Source organism: Hyperolius riggenbachi, chromosome 1 (genome assembly GCF_040937935.1).
Source record: "Hyperolius riggenbachi isolate aHypRig1 chromosome 1, aHypRig1.pri, whole genome shotgun sequence".
In the NCBI taxonomy this organism is placed as follows: Eukaryota; Metazoa; Chordata; class Amphibia; order Anura; family Hyperoliidae; genus Hyperolius; species Hyperolius riggenbachi.
Genome location: NC_090646.1, coordinates 618,817,665 through 618,838,156, shown reverse-complemented (window position 1 = coordinate 618,838,156; position 20,492 = coordinate 618,817,665). Strand labels below are relative to the sequence as shown.

The following is a 20,492-nucleotide window of genomic DNA, read 5'->3' as shown; positions in this document are numbered from 1 at the left end:
ATTATTATTACTACTACTATAACTATTAATGTGCCACAGAGCTTATATTTTGTCCTAAAAAGTGAACCGCATCCCTGAAAGAATAATGTTTGCTATTCCATTCAGTAGGCTGCTAATAACTCCAGCTTGCATGCAAATTTAATGCGGATTGCATTCAGCTGGACTTCAGCCAATCAAAAGCACTTCCTGGTTATTTTGATCGGTCCAGTTCCAATTTGCATACAAGTTGCATTTAGTGTACTTGCAAGCCTGAACTTTTGGCATCTTATTGACCATCTTGAAATATACGGCACGTGTTCAAAAACACTTGATCTGATTGAGGCCTCCTCCAGATAGATGGCTGAACAGTGCGCTTGACGAGCAGTTCAGTCTCTACAATTAAAGTGCAGTAAAATTGCAGCAGTTGTAACACCACACGTGACAATCGCTGACACGCAGTGGCTTTTCAGGGCAGCGGAGGACCGCGCCATGTTGAGTCTGTGCGCGGCTACAGCTGAAATCTGACTTCATGGCGGGGGGATCACCTGTCTAGCGCAGGGACTGAGCACTAACAAATGCATGTTACCAGGCCGGTGCAGGAAAGCAGCTGAATTTGTGCTGGATTGAGAATATAGGAAGATATGAACGCTAACATTTGCATAGCGATTTTCTCCTGTCAGACTTGTGTAGTTAAAGTGTACCTAAAGGGGAAAAAACGTCCCAAGTTGATACTTACCTCAGTAGATCGAAGCTTCTGGATAATCCAAAGGCTTCCCCCAACCCCCTTCCTCCACCAATCCAGCGTTGCCCACCCCACAGCAAACAGGGCTTGGCCGCCCTCCCCGTCTGTGACTCCCTCTTGCACGGTAACATGCAGTTGATCGAGCTTAGCTTTTTCCGCCGAACCCAAGAGACTCCGTGCTACTGCACAGGCTCCAAGTAGTCTGCGTCTTTGCAGTCCGGCTGTGCTCATTCACAGACAAGAGCACCCCCGCAAACTCCTAGAGGGTCCCAATGCTGGTCCCAATGAGGATGTGGGGAGCCTTTGGAGGATCTAGAGGCCTCCCTCTACTGAGGTAAGTATGTGCTCTTTTTAAAACTACAGGTTTACTTTAAGAGGAGCTGCAGCCACTTAGCGTACAGTCATTAAGCCTCCATTGTAGGAATTTGAAGCATTAAGCTGAATACTAACCTGATGATGGATCAGGGAACCACACAGCGATGCCTCCTGATGAACGAGGTTCCTCGATCCATCCTCGTACCCGTGGGACACGTGGCATGCAACGTCACATGACGGACGCGAATGAGAATTCAAACAATCGCAGCTGTTTGTGTGGGAGTTGTTGGGGGCCGTCAGGGATCTTACAGATCCAATCCACTGTGACAGTCGTTGTTGCTGCGCGTTGCAAAGAGTTTAGCTAATCACGCACTCATGCTAGGATTTAAATCCTGGTCTCCTATGTCAAAGGTGGTGCCCTTATAACTAATAACTGCAAGCACTTCCTGCTTTTATTAATGGCTAACACAGTACAATAATTCACTGCTACTACTATGATGTTATGAGACCAGTTCCTTTTTCATGATTATTTTTGCCATTTCTCTACAGGAGTGGTCCTGGGATTTTCTGTGCGGTCGTACCACATGTCCTACCGAGAGATCAAGTACTTCTCCTTCCCTGGAGAGCTGCTGATGAGAATGCTACAAATGCTGGTTCTGCCTCTCATTGTGTCCAGTCTGGTTACAGGTAAGTGGAGCATCTTGTTATATGACATCATGCCACTACAGTTCAGGGGTGTAAATAGAGCATAGCAGATCACAGGGGAGCCCAGAGCTGTGGGGGGCCCCCAACTACTAACCTTCCCTTCCTTCTATACAGGGGACTATACTTCAGATCAGGTGTTTTTGTGGCTGCACTTGTTATGGGTGGGAAGTTCATGATGGCCACACTTGTTTTATGACTCTTGTGAGACGATCCCCCAGGCCGTAAAGGGCACCGAGGAGGGAGGGGGGGGGGGGCAACGGAAGGGGTGTGAACATTGTAGTTATGCAACTGCTACAGTGTCAGAAAATTCTTATTTTGCTGATGACGGTAATCTTTGTGGAGAGGTACGAATATAAAAGCCAAGGCACATAGCCAGAAAAAAAAGTTCCACCAAGCAAAGCTGAGACAAGGTCCTCCAGCACCCAAGGCTGAGACACCAAAGTGCGCCCCTCCATCCCTCCCACCCCAGCTATCACACACTGATTGCTGTTAGACTAAGAAGCGCCCCTCCATCCCTCCCACCCCAGCAGCCCCACACTGATTGCTGTTAGACTAAGAGGCGCCCCAGGGCTCCTAACGTCACTCCGCTCGTCGCCATGGCGATGAGGAAAGCGAAACAAGGAAGGCCGCTCATTGCGGAGGCGATCAGAAGTGCGCATACGGAGCGCACTCTAGTGGGCTTAAAGTTGGCTGCATGAAATAGTTTTTTTTTTATTTAAAAAAAACCTCCCGCAGCCGCCCTGGCGATCTTAATAGAACGCCAGGGAGGTTAATATCTAGTTATCTGGCTTGCAGTCACTGCTATATATCCCCTTTTTTTATTTCTTTCTGCTTCATACACAATTAGGAATGACAGCTGAATGAATTGTGCGCCCCATCCTACACTGCGCCCTGAGGCTGAAGCCTCTCCAGCCTATGCCTCGGCCCGGCCCTGGCCTGGACTGCCTTAAAGGACATCTGAGGTGAAAATAAACTGATAGGATAAACAATTGTATCTATCCTCCTTCTCCTAAAAATTACTTTTCAACACATGGTTTTATTTTAAAAAATATTTTTTTAAAAATGTTAAAATCTATGAACCATTGATCCTTTTTATCTCTTTACTGCTCTCAGAAGCCATTTACTGCCAGGAAAATGTTTTATGGCTGTAACTACTTATCAGTGAGGGTTATGCTTTAGTCTGACCCAGTCCCGACCCGAACAGAAACTGTTTTTTAACTATTTCCCAATTTTTAACTCTTTCAGGCAAAGAAAGAAAAAAAGGAATGCAGAATAGTTATTTTTGTGTTTGGCACAGTACATACCCATGTCTATCTCATTATGTCACATGTCACCTTGGATGTCCTTGAAAGTCTAGCCACTCTCCCAGGACTACAGAGCTGCTGGCACACTATAGTTCCTGCAGGTGCATTGAATATGAGCTGCGCTTTGACTAAGGTCATTAACATTATATCTCTTTTTGAGATGAGAACGAGGGACTCTTTAAGAGACACCCCTGACAGGCCTCTAATCACACCCACACCCCTAGCTACACATACCCACAGCCAGATCATCCACAAGCCATCCTAGGCGGTTGCCTAGGACCTGGAAAGAGTCTAGGGTTTTGGTTTATGCTAGCCCCTAACAAATCTTACTAAAACAGCTAGGTGGCCATCAAGGGTGGGCCCAAAGTTGTTGCTTCCCTAGGGCCCCGTTTAACCTTAATCTGTCTTTGCGCATACCACTAAAAACTCATAAGCCAAAGATGTAATTTTTTTATTAAATCCACAATGGTCTTTCTCTTCTATCACCACTAGTCTTCATATTAACGTTTGAAATTAAGAAATATATCAATTTAAAGGATGGGAATAAAGTCTGGAGCCAATTAAACAAAAATTTCAGTACAAAAAAAATACATATTTAGTTAATCTGTACATCAGTCCTGAAAAAAGGGAGAAATGAGGGAGAAAGAGGGATAAAGGGATTTGGCTTCCAAAGGAGGGACAGCTGGAGCTATGATTAACATGCCTAAGCAGGGATGGTCGTAGTCAGCCAACTTAGCTACGCTGGAAATACACGTAGTTTTACGCAATTACGCTTCGCCAAACTACGGCTTCAAACTCAAATATTCACTTCGTATGCATTTCGCAGACTACACGTTAAAATACGCAATTACGCGTCGTGCGGATGCTTATGCCCGTATGCAGAAAATTTTACGCATCAATTCCTCTTTTTAAATGCTTATACCGGGAACTCTTCTATGCGTACATTCCCCCCTTTCCAATGTGTAAATTTGTAAGCATACAACCGCACGCGGAAAATTAGACGCGAATAATGCATTCGTAGTTCACTACGCTATACACATGTTAACTACGCATAGTGGGCGTAAGCTACGCGGAGCGGTACTTCGCTACACGTAAATTCGTAAGCGTAGTTTTGAAACTTCACCTACGAACTACGATGCGTAGATGCGAACTACGATGCGTAAACTTGCACTGGCGTAGTTTCTGCTCATTCCTGTGCCTAAGGGCTCATTCACAATGGAAGCGCTTTTGGAGTGTTTTAAGCGCTGGTGATTTTTCCAAATCGCCCTGAAAGCGCTTGTGCAATGATTCTCTATGAGAGAGTTCACATCTGAGTGGTTTGTTTCCGATCCGCTCAGAGAAACGCTGCATGGACCATTTCTGAGGCGATTTTGCCTCAATGGAAGGTATAGGAAAACGCAAAACACTCACAAAATAACTTTGTGCAGCAATTGCGTGAGCGTTTTACAATGTATTTATTCTTTTCCGGATCAAAGAGTTCACTTCCTGACTGAAGTCAGGAAGTGAAAAAACGGAATCACTCTGCAAAAGCGTTTACAAAAATGCTTACCAAAACTGCCCAACTCACAGAAATCGCCAGGAAGGGGGAAAAAACATGTCAAAAAAACACCTAACGCAAACGCAACCGCGATCGGAACGCAATCTGAACGAGGCCTAACAGTCTTCCTACCTATGTTTTTTTAATGAAATCACGGATTCCAGATAATAGTGCTAGCAGAGGTTAGAAAACAGAAGAAAGTGAGTGAGTGCTATTTGCAGCATTACTGAGATGCAGCATAAGTTTCCCCAGGGCAAACAACCTCACCCCCCCTTTGTTTAAGACTTGGCATGTTAAATATCCAGAAAAGTAGGTAATTCCTGTTTCAGCCTTGCTTATAGAAATGTTGTGGGGTTTTACTAAAAAAGGCCTTTAGACAGGCAAGCGAAAAGGTTAGCTGTAAGCAGTAAACCCCTGAAATATAATACATGTGTGTTAAAGTATACCTGACCAAAGGCAAAGCTATGTAAAATAAGAACAGAGTTATAGAAGTGCTGGACACGCATATTTTACAGGACATTCCACAAACTACTGTATTTTTCAGACTATAAGAGGCATTTTTTTCTTCCCCAAAATTGGGGGGAAAAGTCGGTGCATCTTATAGTAAGCATGTATGATTGCAGAGTGCGCAGAGACGTGCTTACTGATTCAGCCGGCGTGCTCCTTTCCTCCATCTGCAGAGCCGATGATGAATCCTGCCAAGCTACACATCCTCCGAGGGTGCCGTTATACACGCTGCATGACCCCAGTAACCGCTCTCTTCTCCCCCTCTGTCTCCCCCTGCAGCCGCCACACATCCTGCCACTGTACACACGCCATCCCTCCCGGTTATGCCATCCTTCCTAGTTACTTCCTGGTTACTGTTGCCCTCTTACTGCACATGTGCGCTGCTGGGGTCAAGCATGACATGCGCACCAAATGCACCATTGGGGTCACACAGTAAGGGCAACAGTAACCAGGAAGGAAGGAAGGTGTAACCAGGAAGGATGGCACATGTACACCGGCATGGGGCAGCTGGGGCTAGTGTACATGGCTGGTGTAGCTTAAATAGTTTGGGGGGGGGAAAGGTCCACAAGACACCCCTGCATCATGGACGTACCAGGTTTTGTACATTTTTTTTCCAGATTTTGTCCTCTAAACCTATGTGTGTCTTATAGCCAGGAGTGTCTTATAGACTGAGAAATATAGTATGTAACGTAATGTTACATGGTTTGTGTAACTTGCACTATATAAGTAATTGGTCCCTCTAACAAAAATGTTATGGGCCCCCCTCCCTAGGCTTCCCTTTCACGTACATGCAAAAAAGGCATGTGTAAAAATGGGTGCCACATAGCAATGGTAATTTTACCGATGTTCTACTATCGCCCTCTGTACCCTAACTCTTATAGGAACCCTCCCTTATCTATGCCTAATCCTAACTACCTAATTTTAACACTAACCCTACCCTATCGATTCCTAACACTAACCTCCCCCTCTATGCCTAAAGCCACCCATACACTACCGCACCAACGATGGGACTGTGATCCTCCTGCAATCAACATTAGGATCAATATCAGGCACTGCTGGGTCAGCCAAATAATTATTGAATGTTGCCCACAGGTCAATCAAAGAGCATTTAAATGTTGAACTTGGGTAAATATTGTATAGTGCATAGCCAGCTGAACACTAACCCCCCCAAGCTGGAGTGAGTTGTATGATGTAGCCAAACGCCAGTGCCTTAGTACTCCCAGCGAGCAGGCAGCTGTATAGCAGCTCAACTCTGGCAGCAACCTGATGTTGTCCTCTTAGAGTTGGGCTACATAGCAGTGGAACTCCACTACCGCTGCTACTTTTCTGTCCTGGGGAACTTTGGACGCCACCAAAAGCACCCATGTTAAACGTCACGAATAGCGGCTACAACAGGAAATATGGGCCCCGAAGGCCCAAGAAACTGCGGCTACATATAGTGGGTGGCACTGCCCAAACCTCCTATTAAAGCCAAATGTTTCCGATGACTCTGGTGCCCAAATTTCCTGCTTCCTTGACACCCCTCCCCCTTTATTTTTCACACATGTACAAAGCAGCTTTCATGCAAATGGTTAAAAAATGCAAAATATTTGCAAAAGGAAATAGCTATTGCAAGCATCAAGCTCATAAAAAGAAAGCAGACCATTGCACAGCATAGCCACAGTACTAGCTTCTGGTCTCCTCTCTCTCAAGCAGGCTAAATACCTAATTAGATTAGTTCTACTTGTAAAAAAAATACCAGTTTAAAAAAATTAATGATATCAGGCTGGAAATCGTGTTTTTTTGTTTTTTTTATTTACGGTATTAGCTGCACACGTTTATACTCTTTTTTTGGGGCTTGAATGATTCATGCTGAATGAAAGGTTTTCGCAACCAATGGTAACCTGACTTTTCAGTGGTGAGTGATATAATCACTTCTTAAGTTTATTTCTCGGAAACGAAAGGAAGAAAAAAGAAAAACCTTTCCTCGGTCTGTAGATTAGAGGCTTTCAGCTTCATCTCTAAAAGCATGTTCATCTGCAGTGCCATGACCTAGACCCAGAATGCCACCCAGCACACATCAATGGGTGAAATGAGTGCAGCAGAGAGAGTGAATGGGTCCATTCCCCGGCCGTTATTGGCCATGACTCATTCAGGCATCTCATTGTCCTGCTCTTTGTGGCCGAGGTTTACTAGATGCCATGTGATTTAGACCGTGTGAACGCTTTACTACCTTCCTCCGAGCTCAGACGGGACAAAATAGATTAAGCGGACATGGCCTCCTTCCTTCTGTGCCGCCCATGGAAAGAGCTATTGATTGCATAATGTGCTCATGTTCCTCAAGCATAAAAAGTATATAAAAAAATAGAAGAAAATAAATAATGTTGCTTCTTTTCCATAATCCCAAGACTGACCTGACCAGAAGAACTTTTCCGGCAAAGCATGGGGGGTACATCCGCATGTGCAGCCCGGTGTCCACGGGGGTACCATGCGCCCACTGTCACTGGTCGCCGGCTGATCAGACGCTGGCTGCTGGCAAGCTCCCTTTTACATGATAGCAGCGGGGACGCCGGGGGGGGGGGGGGGGGGTTGTGTTCGACTGATGATGAGACGATGAGTGGGGGTACCTGTCACTATTTAAAACTGGGGGCACCTGTCACTAAACATCGGGGGCACCTGTCACTACCTAAACTGGGTGGCACCTGTCACTACCTAAACTGGGGGGCACCTGTCACCACCTAAACTAGGAAGGGGGCCCTGTCACTAAACATGGGGGGTTTCCTGTCACCACCTAAACCAGGGCCACTTTGTTACTTTTTGTACTACTGGATAATGCGGCTGTGTGTCAAACATGACACGCGCAGTGTTACCGAACGCTGACGTTTAGCTGCATGTAATTGCACTAGCGAGCAGTTCAGCCATCCATGGAAAAGAGGCCTTACTGCTGCTTGTGTGCACTGCCTGCTGACATTTGCTGTATGCTGACCCAGGGCCAATAATAGACATGGCTCTGCAGAGTCAATGAGTTAGTCTGCAGCCAGTGGTGTAGCCAAGGAGCTATGGGCCCCAGTGCAAGCCTTACACTGGAACCTCTCAAGCACTCATTACAGAACAATTGATATGGAGCACCAAATTCTGCCAAGGACTAGAGTGCCAGAAAGGTGTAAGCAGACAAACAGTTGGCTGGTGGGTGGATAGAGAGTACTGGTTAAGGGCACTGCCTTTGACATGAGAGACCAGGGTTGAATCCTGGTTAAGGTCAGTACCTATACAGTCGGGAGTCCTTGGGCAAGACTCTCTAACACTGCAGCGTGACCTCTTGAGTGTGTCCTTAGTGGCTGCAGCTCTTGAGAGCTTTGAGTCCAACAGGAGAAAAGCGCTATACAAATTTCCGAATTATTAATGATTATCGCTATTCAAAGTACATTGAAGTGGCCGTATATCACATGATTTTGCCAACTGATTGACCAAGAGACACATCTCTCTCTGATCGAATCTTACAAAGAGATCTCTTGGCCACCATAAACTGCATAGTGATTCCTGATCGATGTCAGCGTGAAATCTTTTGGAAATCAGCCTTGTAACACCCCTGGCAGTGTCCCCCCAAATGTATATGTAGATACATCAATACTTTACCTGTCCTGTGTTCACCACTGTGTCTGCACTCTTCTTCGCCATTGGCGCTCCACGTGGTTGCTGGCATATTGCACATGGGGCCCGAGTGTGACCTCACACATATGCTTCACGTACAAATCGCCAACAACCATGTGGGGCGCCAATGACAAAAAGAGAACGGACAAGTAAAGTATTCATGCACGGGAAGGAGGGGGGTTAATAATCCACATTTGGAGGGACGTGGCTGGGGCATTTGCCGTTACTGCCACGCACCCGTTTCAGCGTGTCGGCCAGAGATTTCATGTTCAATCAGCATGCTCTTGGCGGCACCGATTTTCGTCCGATTCGATAATAATTATCAAATCAGATGGTCGATTGGCCACAAAGTCTACTGATGTATGGCCAATTGGTCACCTTTAGAGGTGATCATTACCACCATAGCACCAATGAAGAGCTAATACAGCAGGTGACAAGGGCCCCTAGTGAGACCCTCTGGTCCTGGGGCCCTGATACAGCCACAACCATTGCATCCTCTATTGCTTTGCCTTTCCCTGCAGCTGCTGAACTAGCTATCTGTAGATGATTAGCAATTTGTTCTGGCACTCCCCAATTAGGGAAACATCACATGGACATACGTCAACGACTTAACACAACAACTGATACATTGTATTACATGTATTGGATAATAGATTTTTTGGGGGGGGCTTACCCATATCCATTATATGCACTGATTGTCTTCTTTGAGCTTTGGGTTACATTTTCAGACTAAAGTTTCAAATCTATGGCTATCTTAAAGAAAACCTGAACTGAAAATTAAAAGTCAAAATAAACATACACAAGTCATACTTACCTCCCGTGCAGTCTACTCCTCAATCTCTTTCTCCTCTCCCGCATCCTGTTTGTCCACTGTGATCAATGTAATTCTCCGTCCTCCATTTTAAAAAATGGCTATTGCCCCATAACAGCTTCCTGGTCAGCACACTGTTAAACTGTAACATCGCCCACTTGAGCCATAGGGAAAGATCGACATTACCTGGCACATCAGTTGTTCTCTCAGCTATAACTGACAGCAACTGATATATAACTGACAGCAACTGATATATTTCAGTTCTGACAAAATGTTGTCAGAACTGGAAGGGATCATTGTCAGAAGAAAATGGTGAGCTTCTGAGAGGAACTGATGACAAGGTAATTATGTAATGTTCATTTGAAGTTACCTCATGTGTTTATTTTAAATCATTTTACTCAGTTCAGATTCCCTTTAAAGAGAACCTGTACTGAAAAAGGGCCCCGGGGGGGGGGGGGGGGGGTACTTAACTCAGGAGGGGGAAGCCTCTGGATCTGATTGAGGCTTTCCCCGTCCTCCTCCGTCCCACGGTGGTCTCTCTAGGCCGCTCCGAATGTCGGCCATGTAAATATTTACCTTCCCCAGCTCAGCTCATATGAGGCAGAACTAGCCGATCCTAGTCGGGTCCGCTCTACTGCACAGGAGCAGGTCGCCTGAGCAGTAGAGCGGACCTGACTGGGATCGGCTATTTCCCACTGATCCGAGCCGAGAGCCGGTGATGCAATTAAATCTCCATAATTCGGGTGTCGGCAATAGGTGGAACCTGATTCATGTCCAGAGTGGGAGAATTTAAGTCGCTGAACTCTATGTCATGCACTTTTTAAAGTGAACCTGAACTCAAAATATTCTTACGCGATAATTAATTGTATGTGCTTTACTAAACTACTATGCTAAATAGAACATTAGTAACATAGAATTGATATCTTTATTTTCAATTTCAAACCTTCATTTTTAAGACTGCATTCTAAACAGCAGCCATTACAGTCCGCTGTAAAATCTGCTTTGTAGATCTGCAAAGCAAAATGACCCTTTGGACTTCTCTACACTAAAACCTTAAAGAGAAACTCCAACCAAGAATTGAACTTTATCCCAATCAGTAGCTGATACCCCCTTTTACATGAGAAATACAATGATTTTCACAAACAGACCATCAGGGGGCGCTGTGTGACTGATTTTGTGCTGAAACCACTCCCACTAGAGGCTCTGAATACCGCGGTACTCCTGGCAAACTGCCACAATGTAACAATGTTCACAGACAGGAAATGGCTGTTTAGAGCTGTCTAACAGCCAGAATAGCTAGAAACAGCTACATAACATGCCCACAGTAACAATGTCACCATGTAATACATGTCAGAATGTGAATCTGGGAGAGGAAAGATTTTACAATGAGCAAACACTGACTAAATCATTTATACATAATTATGGTAAAAATGAAGCACTTTTTTTATTACATTATTTTCAGTGGAGTTCCTCTTTAAAGAGACTCTGTAACAAAATGTTCAGCCTTATTTATTATTCAGCCTTATTTATTATTCTATCCTATAAGTTCCTATACCTGTTCTTATGTGGTCTGTCTTACTGTAGCCTTTCCTAGTTGCACAGTGGCTGTATTATCTCTGTTATATAATCTAATCATCTTTCCCCTGACGGCTTTCTAGGGCTCAGGCACTCAGGCAGGAATTTGCTGCTCTGCTTGTGATAGGATAGAAGCTATACACACCCTCTCCAGGCCCCCTGCAGGCTCTGTGTGAGTCACAGACTGAGCTCCTCTCATCCTATCACATGCTGGTTAGAAGCCAGGTCTTTTGTTTGTAAACACTGCCTAAAACTGGCAATTACAAGCCAGGATCGCAGCAGGGAGTGGCAGAAACAGCACAGAGGGGCCCAGGAGAACATAATGAATAGAATGGTATGCTTTTTATTGTAAGAAGTTTAGAGTACAGATTCTCTTTAACATCAGCCTTTTCTCCGCCACATGAGTGTATTCTGCCTTCTTTTCCAGTCAGGAAACTGGGCTGACTTCAACAAGGTGTTTGACAAATTAATTTACATACACAACAACTAGATCTAGATTTTTAACAATTATTTTACAAAGGGACTTAAAGCAATTTCTTAGATGGACTAGTACTATATGTAACTTTGTTTATCTCATGTCAATTGTCACTTCAGGTACACTTTAAAGGATAACTGTACTAACAAAGCACAGAGTCCCAGGTTCCGTTCCTTGATCAGGACACTATCTGCATTGAGTTTGTACATCCTTTCCTTGTTAGCATGGGTTTTAATCAAGCACACTAGTTTCATTCCTAAAGCATACTAGTAGGCCCCAAATTGGCCCTAGATCATGGTATGGTAGAGGCATTAGATTGTTAGCTTCTTTGACAGTTAGTGGCTTAATAATGAGTTACCGTACTCTGTATATAAAGTCACTATTATATACGCTAAATGCATAATAATTCTGTAAGTGTGTATGCTTCCAAAATGCATCCATTAAATATTAGCGGCTTCTTACCTGGTGTATAAGTAAATAAAGATATATATATTATTTTGCTACATAGGTAGTCCCCGACTTACAAACACCCAACATACAAATGAACTGCAGATAGGAACGGCAGGAAAATGGGAACTAGTAAAGAAAAAAAACATTTTTTTAAATAGATCTTGCCATTTTTGAGAAAATCGATTTTAAAAAGTGCAAAGCAAAAATGTTTTTTAAATTCGGTAAAATGACATTTTGCAGCGGCACACTATACTATATAGCGAGTTCTGAGTTCTGCATACACATTTTATACATTTTAAAGCAAACCTGTAATCAAGCGCCAGGACTATCTGGAAATGATAGTTATGTGAAATCAATTCAATTTCAAAATCGTATTTAGATAAAATCGTAACTGCAAAATTTTACGTGAAATTTTGTGCCATTCGAATTTAGCACATTGCGATCATCACTAGGACAGAAGGAGGCACAAAGGGGGACAGAGGGTGCAGACGTGGTGACACTGAAGGCACCGGGGAACAGAGGTGACACAGAGGGGGGCACTGAAGGCACCAGGGAACAGAGGTGACACAGAGGGTGACACTGGAGGCACAGGGGAACCGAGGTGACAGAGAGGGTGACACTGAAGGCACCGGGGAACAGAGGTGACACAGAGGGTGACACTGAAGGCACAGGGGAACTGAGGTGACACAGAGGGGGACACAGAGGAGGTACAGGGGACAGAGATGGCACAGTGATCCGACTTAAAGTACCCTAACCCCTGACCTGGTCCCCGATACTTTTAATATATTTTGCTCCCGGTGCTGTGTGACTAGCACACAGCACCATCCTCCCACCTCCAGCGCCCTCTGCGGCCCCGTTCTGACATGAAATAAGTGCGGGAGGAAGTGGCAGCTCTTCCTCCCCACTGCCAGTCCTTAGCCCCGCCCCTCCACTCGCCGCTGTAGTTCCCCATATGAATCACATACCACAGCGTGCAAGGGAGCTGCGCTATGTGCGGCCTTGTGTTAATTCAGGTCGGAACGATATCTTACCTCAAATACCACGAGATCGCACACAGCGCAGCTCCCCTGCGCGCTGTGTGCAGAGAATAATAAGGGGAACTATAGCAGCTAGTGGAGGGGGCTGAATTATGGACAGGCAGAGGGGAGGAAGAACTGACACTTCCTCCCGGCACATATTTAACCGTTCTGCTCAGTGGGTACTTTAAAAAGGATTCAGGTCAAGAACAAATCTACACTACAGTTCCTATCTCATTTATTAACCAGGGACTAACTGAATATTTTAATATATCATGGCCATCCCTCAGCCTTTTGTTGTAGCTAGGGTCATCAGTGGAGGAATGATCAACATTAATATACTGTATGCATGCTATTTACAACAAGTGTTTATATTGCTCAGCAAATTGTCTAAACCATATCTGGCTTAAATCAAATTAAATGCACAATTTGGGGGCAGCTTATTACCATTTCCATTGACTTCGAAACAACTGAAAAAAAAAGCTGCACAAAGGCAGTGATTGAAGCAGATGCCCACACATGCCGTTATTGTGCATAATTTGATGTTATCAGAGAACATATCAAAGAGACTTCTATTTCACAAAATTAGATTGGCTTCCTTTGAGAGTCTTACTGAAAAACGATACTATTGTTGATCAGGTTTATTAATCTTTACTCAACACTAGCTGGTTATTTAAGTGTCCTGAGGTACCAGGGTCATCTTGTTAGGTTTGCGTTCACACCTAATGGTCAGTTCCATTATTTTGCTGAGGGTTAATTGTGGTTACGGTTAACTTTGAGTATGAGTGGCAGAGTTTCTCCAATCATGGCACAGGAAGTTGGTAGTGGATACTTGTTCCCATTACTTCAAAGGTCTTCGACCTTTGCCTGAATCTAATCAATTGTGCCTCTAAAGTTGCCCGTGCATCAGGCAATGTGTGGGGCAGATCTCTCTCTGATCAGATCTGCAGTTCAATAAAGTATGGAAACCATGTATTAACTCTACGAGTACCAAAGAATATGGTGTGATCCTGCACAAAAGCATGGCGTACTGCAACCATTGATAGTATTTCCAGACTAAGATTCCAACAGTAGTTTGTCTCTGCAGTGTTCTGTATGGAGGGGGGATTCGTGTCCACTGCAAGTTGCATTTTATTTCCTTGTTGTCTTCCACCCGCGTGTGGAGGAATGTTGTGTAATATAATCCCTACCATAATCATGCATTCATCATAGTCAAGGGTCAATTTTACGGGGAAGTCAGTTAATTTATCTGTATGTTTTTCGGATGTGGGAGAAAACTTGAGTGCCCAGAGGAAACTCACACAGACACAAGGAGAACATACAAACTCCAAACAGATTTCAACCTGGGATACAGCACTGCAATGCAACATTTGTTTAGGGGTCTAAGTAACTTTTTATACATTGCTTATACAGTACTCTTTAGGGACAGTCACACAGCCACAGGTCACAAGTAGATCTGCCTACTTACTAGTGACCAGCCGCTCATCCAGGAGGGAGCAGAGACCAGGAAAACACACAGGTGAAGATAGCTCGGAAAGCCGACTCCTCCATGAGCGCTGCGCACTGACAGCCTGCAGTACCGCTACAGGACATCAGGTGTCATCACGCGGTGGTGAGGTGATGATGACTTGACATCGGACGCAGGCAGCCCAGGAGGAGTCAAGGAATGTGATCGAGCTGGTAATCTTCTTCTTCCATTTGACTGCACCGCGCATCACCAGCTCCCTAGTGGTTATGTCTTCTGCCTGCGCCCCCCCCCCCCCCCTTCTTCTATTTGCCGTTCTGCGCCCAAGGCGGTCGCCCTGCCCACACTGCCCAAGAAACAGCCCTGGTAACTCCACTTGGTGCCTAGCGCAGGCTGAGCCTATTATTCTCCTAGTCATCCATGCCGTCGGCTCTCCTCCCCACTCCATAGCATCAGAAGTCACCAAACTGCTGCCGTTGAGATCGAGTCCTGATCCCTGTGCGTGACAGTAAAAGCATGTCTGACTTTTATAGAAACATAAATTATTTAAAGTAAACCCGAGGTGAACCTCATCCCAAAAAACAGATACTTACCTAGGTAGAGGAAAGCCTCTGGATCCTCCAGAGGTTTTCCGTGACCTCCTCGCCCCTACCACCTCTGCCTGGGACCCTCCTGAAGATCATAACCTCTCTCTTCTTCATGCACAAACGCAACTGTGCTGCACATGCGCAAGTACGTCTGACTCTGCGCCTGCACAGTAGCACGGAGCCGCATCTGCAGTGGTCAACTGTTCCTCTCCTTACTAGCTGCTCCATCATTTCTAGTGTCGTTTTTCTTCCTCCCATCTTCATACACACAAAAGTTATTGCTTAGTGAGGTGTCTGTGCAGCATTGGAGCCCTGCGTTGTCTCCCACAGGTTCAAGTTTCTTTCCTAGTGGGTGCCACAAATGAAGGGAGAGATTGTGGCTGTCTACAAACCTTTAGTCTGTAGCATAGAGTTAAACTGCTTAATATGTTCTCAGCTCTAAGAATAATTTGCCTTCTTAAAACAGAAGCTGTTTGCAATAATTCATCTTTAAAGAGAACCCGAGGTGGGGTTCTGACAATGCTATCCAAATACAGAGGCTGGGTCTGCCTATACAGCCCAGCCTCTGTTGCTATTCGAAATGAAGGAGGCACTCAACTGGCGTTTTAAACTTGCGTTTATCAAAACAGTAGCCGACACGACATGTTTTGGGGTTTCCCCCTTCCTCAAGTGTAGGGGTACACTTGAGGAAGGGGGAAACCCCGAAACATGTCGTGTCGGCTACTGTTTTGATAAACGCAAGTTTAAAACGCCAGTTGAGTGCCTCCTTCATTTCGAATTGTATCCTACTGGTGTGGAGTGATGACCAACGGAGGGATTGTGCACTGGCGGACCAGGTGTCATACTTGGTGTGGAATCCCAGCTCAGCACCCCCCTTTGTTTGTTCAGCCTCTGTTGCTATCCAGATCCCCCCTAAGTTCCCCCTGCGCTCTGCGATCACCCATAAATCACAGCCGTGCTGCCGACACGCAGTGTGTCACAGGGGGCTGTGTTTACCTCTGTACTGTCAGCCTGCTGCTTCCCCGCCTCCTGCATAGCTCCGGTCCCTGCCTGCATCCCTTCCCTTCCAGCTGATTGGAGGGAAGGGACGCGGGCGGGGACTGGAGCTATGCAGGAGGCGGGGGAGCAGCAGACTGACACTACAGAGGTAAACACAGCCTGCACAGCGCAGCTGTGATTTATGGGGGATAGCAGAACACAGGGGGAACTTAGGGGGATCTGGATAGCAACAGAGGCTGGGCTGTATAGGCAGAGCCAGCCTCTGTATGCGGATAGCGTTGTCAGAACCCCACCTCGGGTTCTCTTTAAAGGGACTCCGAGCAGTGCAGAAACTATGGAAAGATGCATATCATTTTAAAGCTCTCTTTCTCCTCTTTCCAATGATATATAAACCACCACCCTACGTCTTTTAGTTTTCGCTATTTTCGCGATTGAAATTGCCGCGACCGCGATTTCGATCGCGAAAATAGAGAAAACTAAAAGGTGTAGGTCAACGATTTAGGTGTCGTCAGAAAGAGGAGAAAGAGAGCTTTAAAATGATATCCATCAAGCCATAGTTATATTGTATTACACAGGACGACACTTTCCCCAGTGTCAGCAGCTCCATTCTGCTGAATGCAGCTGCTGACTTTGACAAAAAGTCGCCCTGTGTAATACAATATAACTATGGCTTGATGGATATCATTTTAAAGCTCTCTTTCTCCTCTTTCTGACGACACCTACATCGTTGCCCTACGCCTTTTAGTTTTCTCTATTTTCGCGATCGAAATCGCGACCGCTGCAATTTCAATCGCGAAAATAGCGAAAACTAAAAGGCGTAGGGTGGCGGTTTATATATCATTGGAAAGAGGAGAAAGAGAGCTTTAAAATGATGTGCATCTTTCCATAGTTTCTGCACTGCTCGGAGTCCCTTTAAGTGAGCGACTATGGTCTCCCACAATTCATCACTACAGCTAATAAGCAATTTATCTCTTTATGCCCCTGAAGCCAGGCTCACATCCAGACCCACCGATGTACAGCAAGCCTATAGCTAATACATTTTACACAGCCACATCAACCCCACATGTAGACAGACTGTTTCGGACTGTTGGTCCACCTCAGTGCATGGCAGGGATTGATATGGCTCTATGGGATAGGGCTTGGACCAGAACAACAGAATACCTCAGCAGCTCGGGGGGTGAACGAAAACCACTAGGAAAGTATAGGGGACCCAAAAAGCCTTCTCTCAGAGACTCCCTTGGCAGATTAATTGGCTTGAGTTCCCAGGTCTGAATATGAGTCTTGTGTTGCTTTTTAGACACATGGAAGTGGTAACCTGCAAACGCTTTGCTTTAAGTCGCTGCTACATCATGTTTCAATGAAGAAAATCAGAAAAGTAGGCTTTGCTCCCTGACTGAGTTCCAAGTCTAGTACTCTGTTTTGACAGGAGTGTGCCTCTATTCACTTGCAATGACAGGGGCACTAAATAACTTCAGCAGCTGTTTGACAGCTTTACAGTGAAGTATGTCTGGGCTGCATGTGCGAGAGATTGTGAATCCATGTATCAGCTGTTCACCGTGCTCCACCCCAGTCATTGCCACGTATATAAAAATCTATATGGTGGATTTTATGCCGCAGCTGTAAAGCCGTTCCTGGCATAGGAAGTATCAGGTGACTGCCAAAGTTAAGCCCTTAAATAACCTTAGGAGAGCAATGTTAGGTTCAGTAAACATTAATATAACATGGAGAACTGCTTTATACAAGACATTTATGATTTGACATTATTAGATGTAACATTGCAGCCTGCAATCATTTTCTACAACTGCCGTAGATAGTTTTCCTCCTTGCACTATTGCCAGCTGTTTTCAGATTCAATGAAAGTAGTCGGCAGTTTTCAGATTGTCATTTGATTACAGCTTTTACTTTAAAAATAAGGGATTTCCCAATTTCTTATGGCTTTTTAGTGGATAGTGGATGAGTTCTTATGAGACCATCTTTCCTGTTTCTGGATGGGCACTTCATGTGCGTACATCGAAAAAAGGCGCATAGAAATTTTGGCACCCAGTAATCCCGATAGTAAAATATTTGTATTTAATACTGATATTTTACTATTAAAGTGTAAGATATCTGTATTAAATACCAATATTTTGGACTCTCACACAGAACTCTCCCCCTGACACCTAACTCTAACCCCCCACCCGAACCAACTTCCCCCCGATGCCTAACCCTAAACACCCCCCCACACACACACACACACACAACCTTCCTCCCTGACGCCTAACCCTAAGCCCCCCACCATCACAAACTTCCTACCTGACACCTAATCCCACCCCCCACAAACTTCCTACTGGATGCCTATTCCCTACCTTATGCTGAACCCTAAACCCCACCACCGCCACAAATGTCCTACCTGATGCCTGTCTGTAACCCCCCCCCCCCACACACACACACACACACACACACACACACACCTAGCCTTAACCCCTGCACCAATCACAGAGAAAAAAAAACCTACTTTCTCGGGTGCTGCTATAGGCGCCTACTGAAATATCGTCAGGCGCCCAAGTTATCCCTCATTGCTGATATTTCAATAGACGCCCATGGTGGCGCCAAAACTTCCGGTGTGCCCAAATTGCCTGCTTCGACTTCATGTTGCCCATAAATCATGGGAATAGATATCTAGACAGATCCTGGTACCTGTACAAGTTCAATGTGTGTCTATGATACCGAAATACCTTCCCTACCAGACTATAACCATCAGAAGCCACTGGCAGTATAATACACTGTAGTCCTATTATCTAGCCTTCAATGGCCTTTCTTCTAGCATAGAGCACCACACAATGCAAAGAGCAGAGCAGGAGCCTGTATAGGTCATTCCTGGAGAGCAATTCATTGTTTCACACAATGATCTCCTTTACAGTGAGCCTGTTCAACACCTGCTGTGGTACCTGGATATTGGATTACCTCTTCACAGAGATGCATTACCTTCTGTGGACTCCAAGGAACACACAGCAATGCTCTATATTTGGAATATGGTATCCAGTATGTGTTGTACAGTGATAAAGTATTTTCGTAGCTTGCTTATCTGTTTCATTAACAGCCCAGCAGTATCTGTACTCTGGTCTTGCACTGGCAAAAAAAAGCGAAAACTCAAAGAGGTGACAGGACCTCTTTGTGGGCACTTGTCCGATGTTCTTTTGTATGGTCTGCTGTTTGCTGCAGAAACCCTTCCTTTATAACAGTGGCCCTAAGCCTACAGTATGCAGATAAAGCAAGTGGACCCAGAGCTCTATTATCTCAACATGGATCAAACCCCAGTTACTGCTTTCCAAGTGCCTTTGTAGTGAGAGAGGTATGAAAGCATACATATCCCTCTCAATAAAGGATCACTCTAAAGCTGCGTGTGCATGCTGGGGGTCTGCTTTTCCACCATGCCAGGGTGGATTCCACCTAGCCTCAAGGTCGCCATATATGGACATTTCGAGATGGTTTCAGATGGGTAAAAACTCTAAGTCATGGCTCCCAACTCTCCCCTCAACAATTTATGCTAGGTTTTTTCAAACCTGTGGGCTAGTGATTTTTTTATTTCCTGAAAGTAGAACATAATTTTAAATGTATCTGGAAGACAACAACAAAACATTTGTAGAGTGCTTTTCTCCATAGCGCATAAGCTTGTCTCAGATCAGTACATAGTGATGTGTACAGGGAAAAAGTTATCTGATCATAAATGCCAGACTAAACAGGTAGCTTTGAAGTTATGATTTAATCGTGTCCTGGGTTGGAGCTGTCTTGATTAAGTTTGGCAAGGCATTCACAGGGTAGGAGCAGCATGACAGAAAGCTCTGGCTTCAAAGGTTTTTAGTTCAGGTTTTCAGTATCCGGGGCCTAGGTCATGTAGGGATTTGAATGTTAGCATACTCACAGGCAGGAATAAAGCAAAAAACGTTCTGTTCCTTCTAATATGTGCAAGCACCTAATGCAGATCTTTATTGGTGACAGGCTCTCTTAAGGATCTGATCATAGGCAACAGGAAGAGATTTGCAGAAAATGACTTCCATAGAGAAGAATGCCTTTCATGTGTGACAGAGGTTAACTAGGAATCAGTCCTGAGCCCTGTAATGATGAAAGGGCAGTTCAGTATTCATGTCAGCAAGATCAAAAAGCTGGAGGCTACACAAGAGTGCAAAAGGGAATCTACTATTAAGCTTAATCCCTGTGTTTTGCTGCATAATGCTGTCATGACAAGACTTAGAACTGATGCAGTGCAGTACTACTCGGCTCAGTGTGAGCAGCATGAAAGCCCTTCCCTGACTAAAATGTCTCCTATGAGTCAATCACAGTCTCCTCCATCACACAGGTGGTGTAGCAACATTGGACCATCCCAGAAGAGAAGACCTCATTTTCAATCACAGACAA

General features: G+C 45.0%; 1 protein-coding gene across 1 annotated transcript in view; it reads left to right on the top strand.

Annotated features, from left to right (window-relative positions):
- Nucleotides 1-20,492, top strand: part of SLC1A3 (solute carrier family 1 member 3) — a 127,527-nt gene that overhangs the window by 49,474 nt on the left and 57,561 nt on the right. The window contains exon 3 of the mRNA XM_068250780.1: nt 1,586-1,723. Coding sequence (XP_068106881.1) covers nt 1,586-1,723 — 138 coding nt within the window. The remainder of the gene's footprint in view (nt 1-1,585; nt 1,724-20,492) is intronic.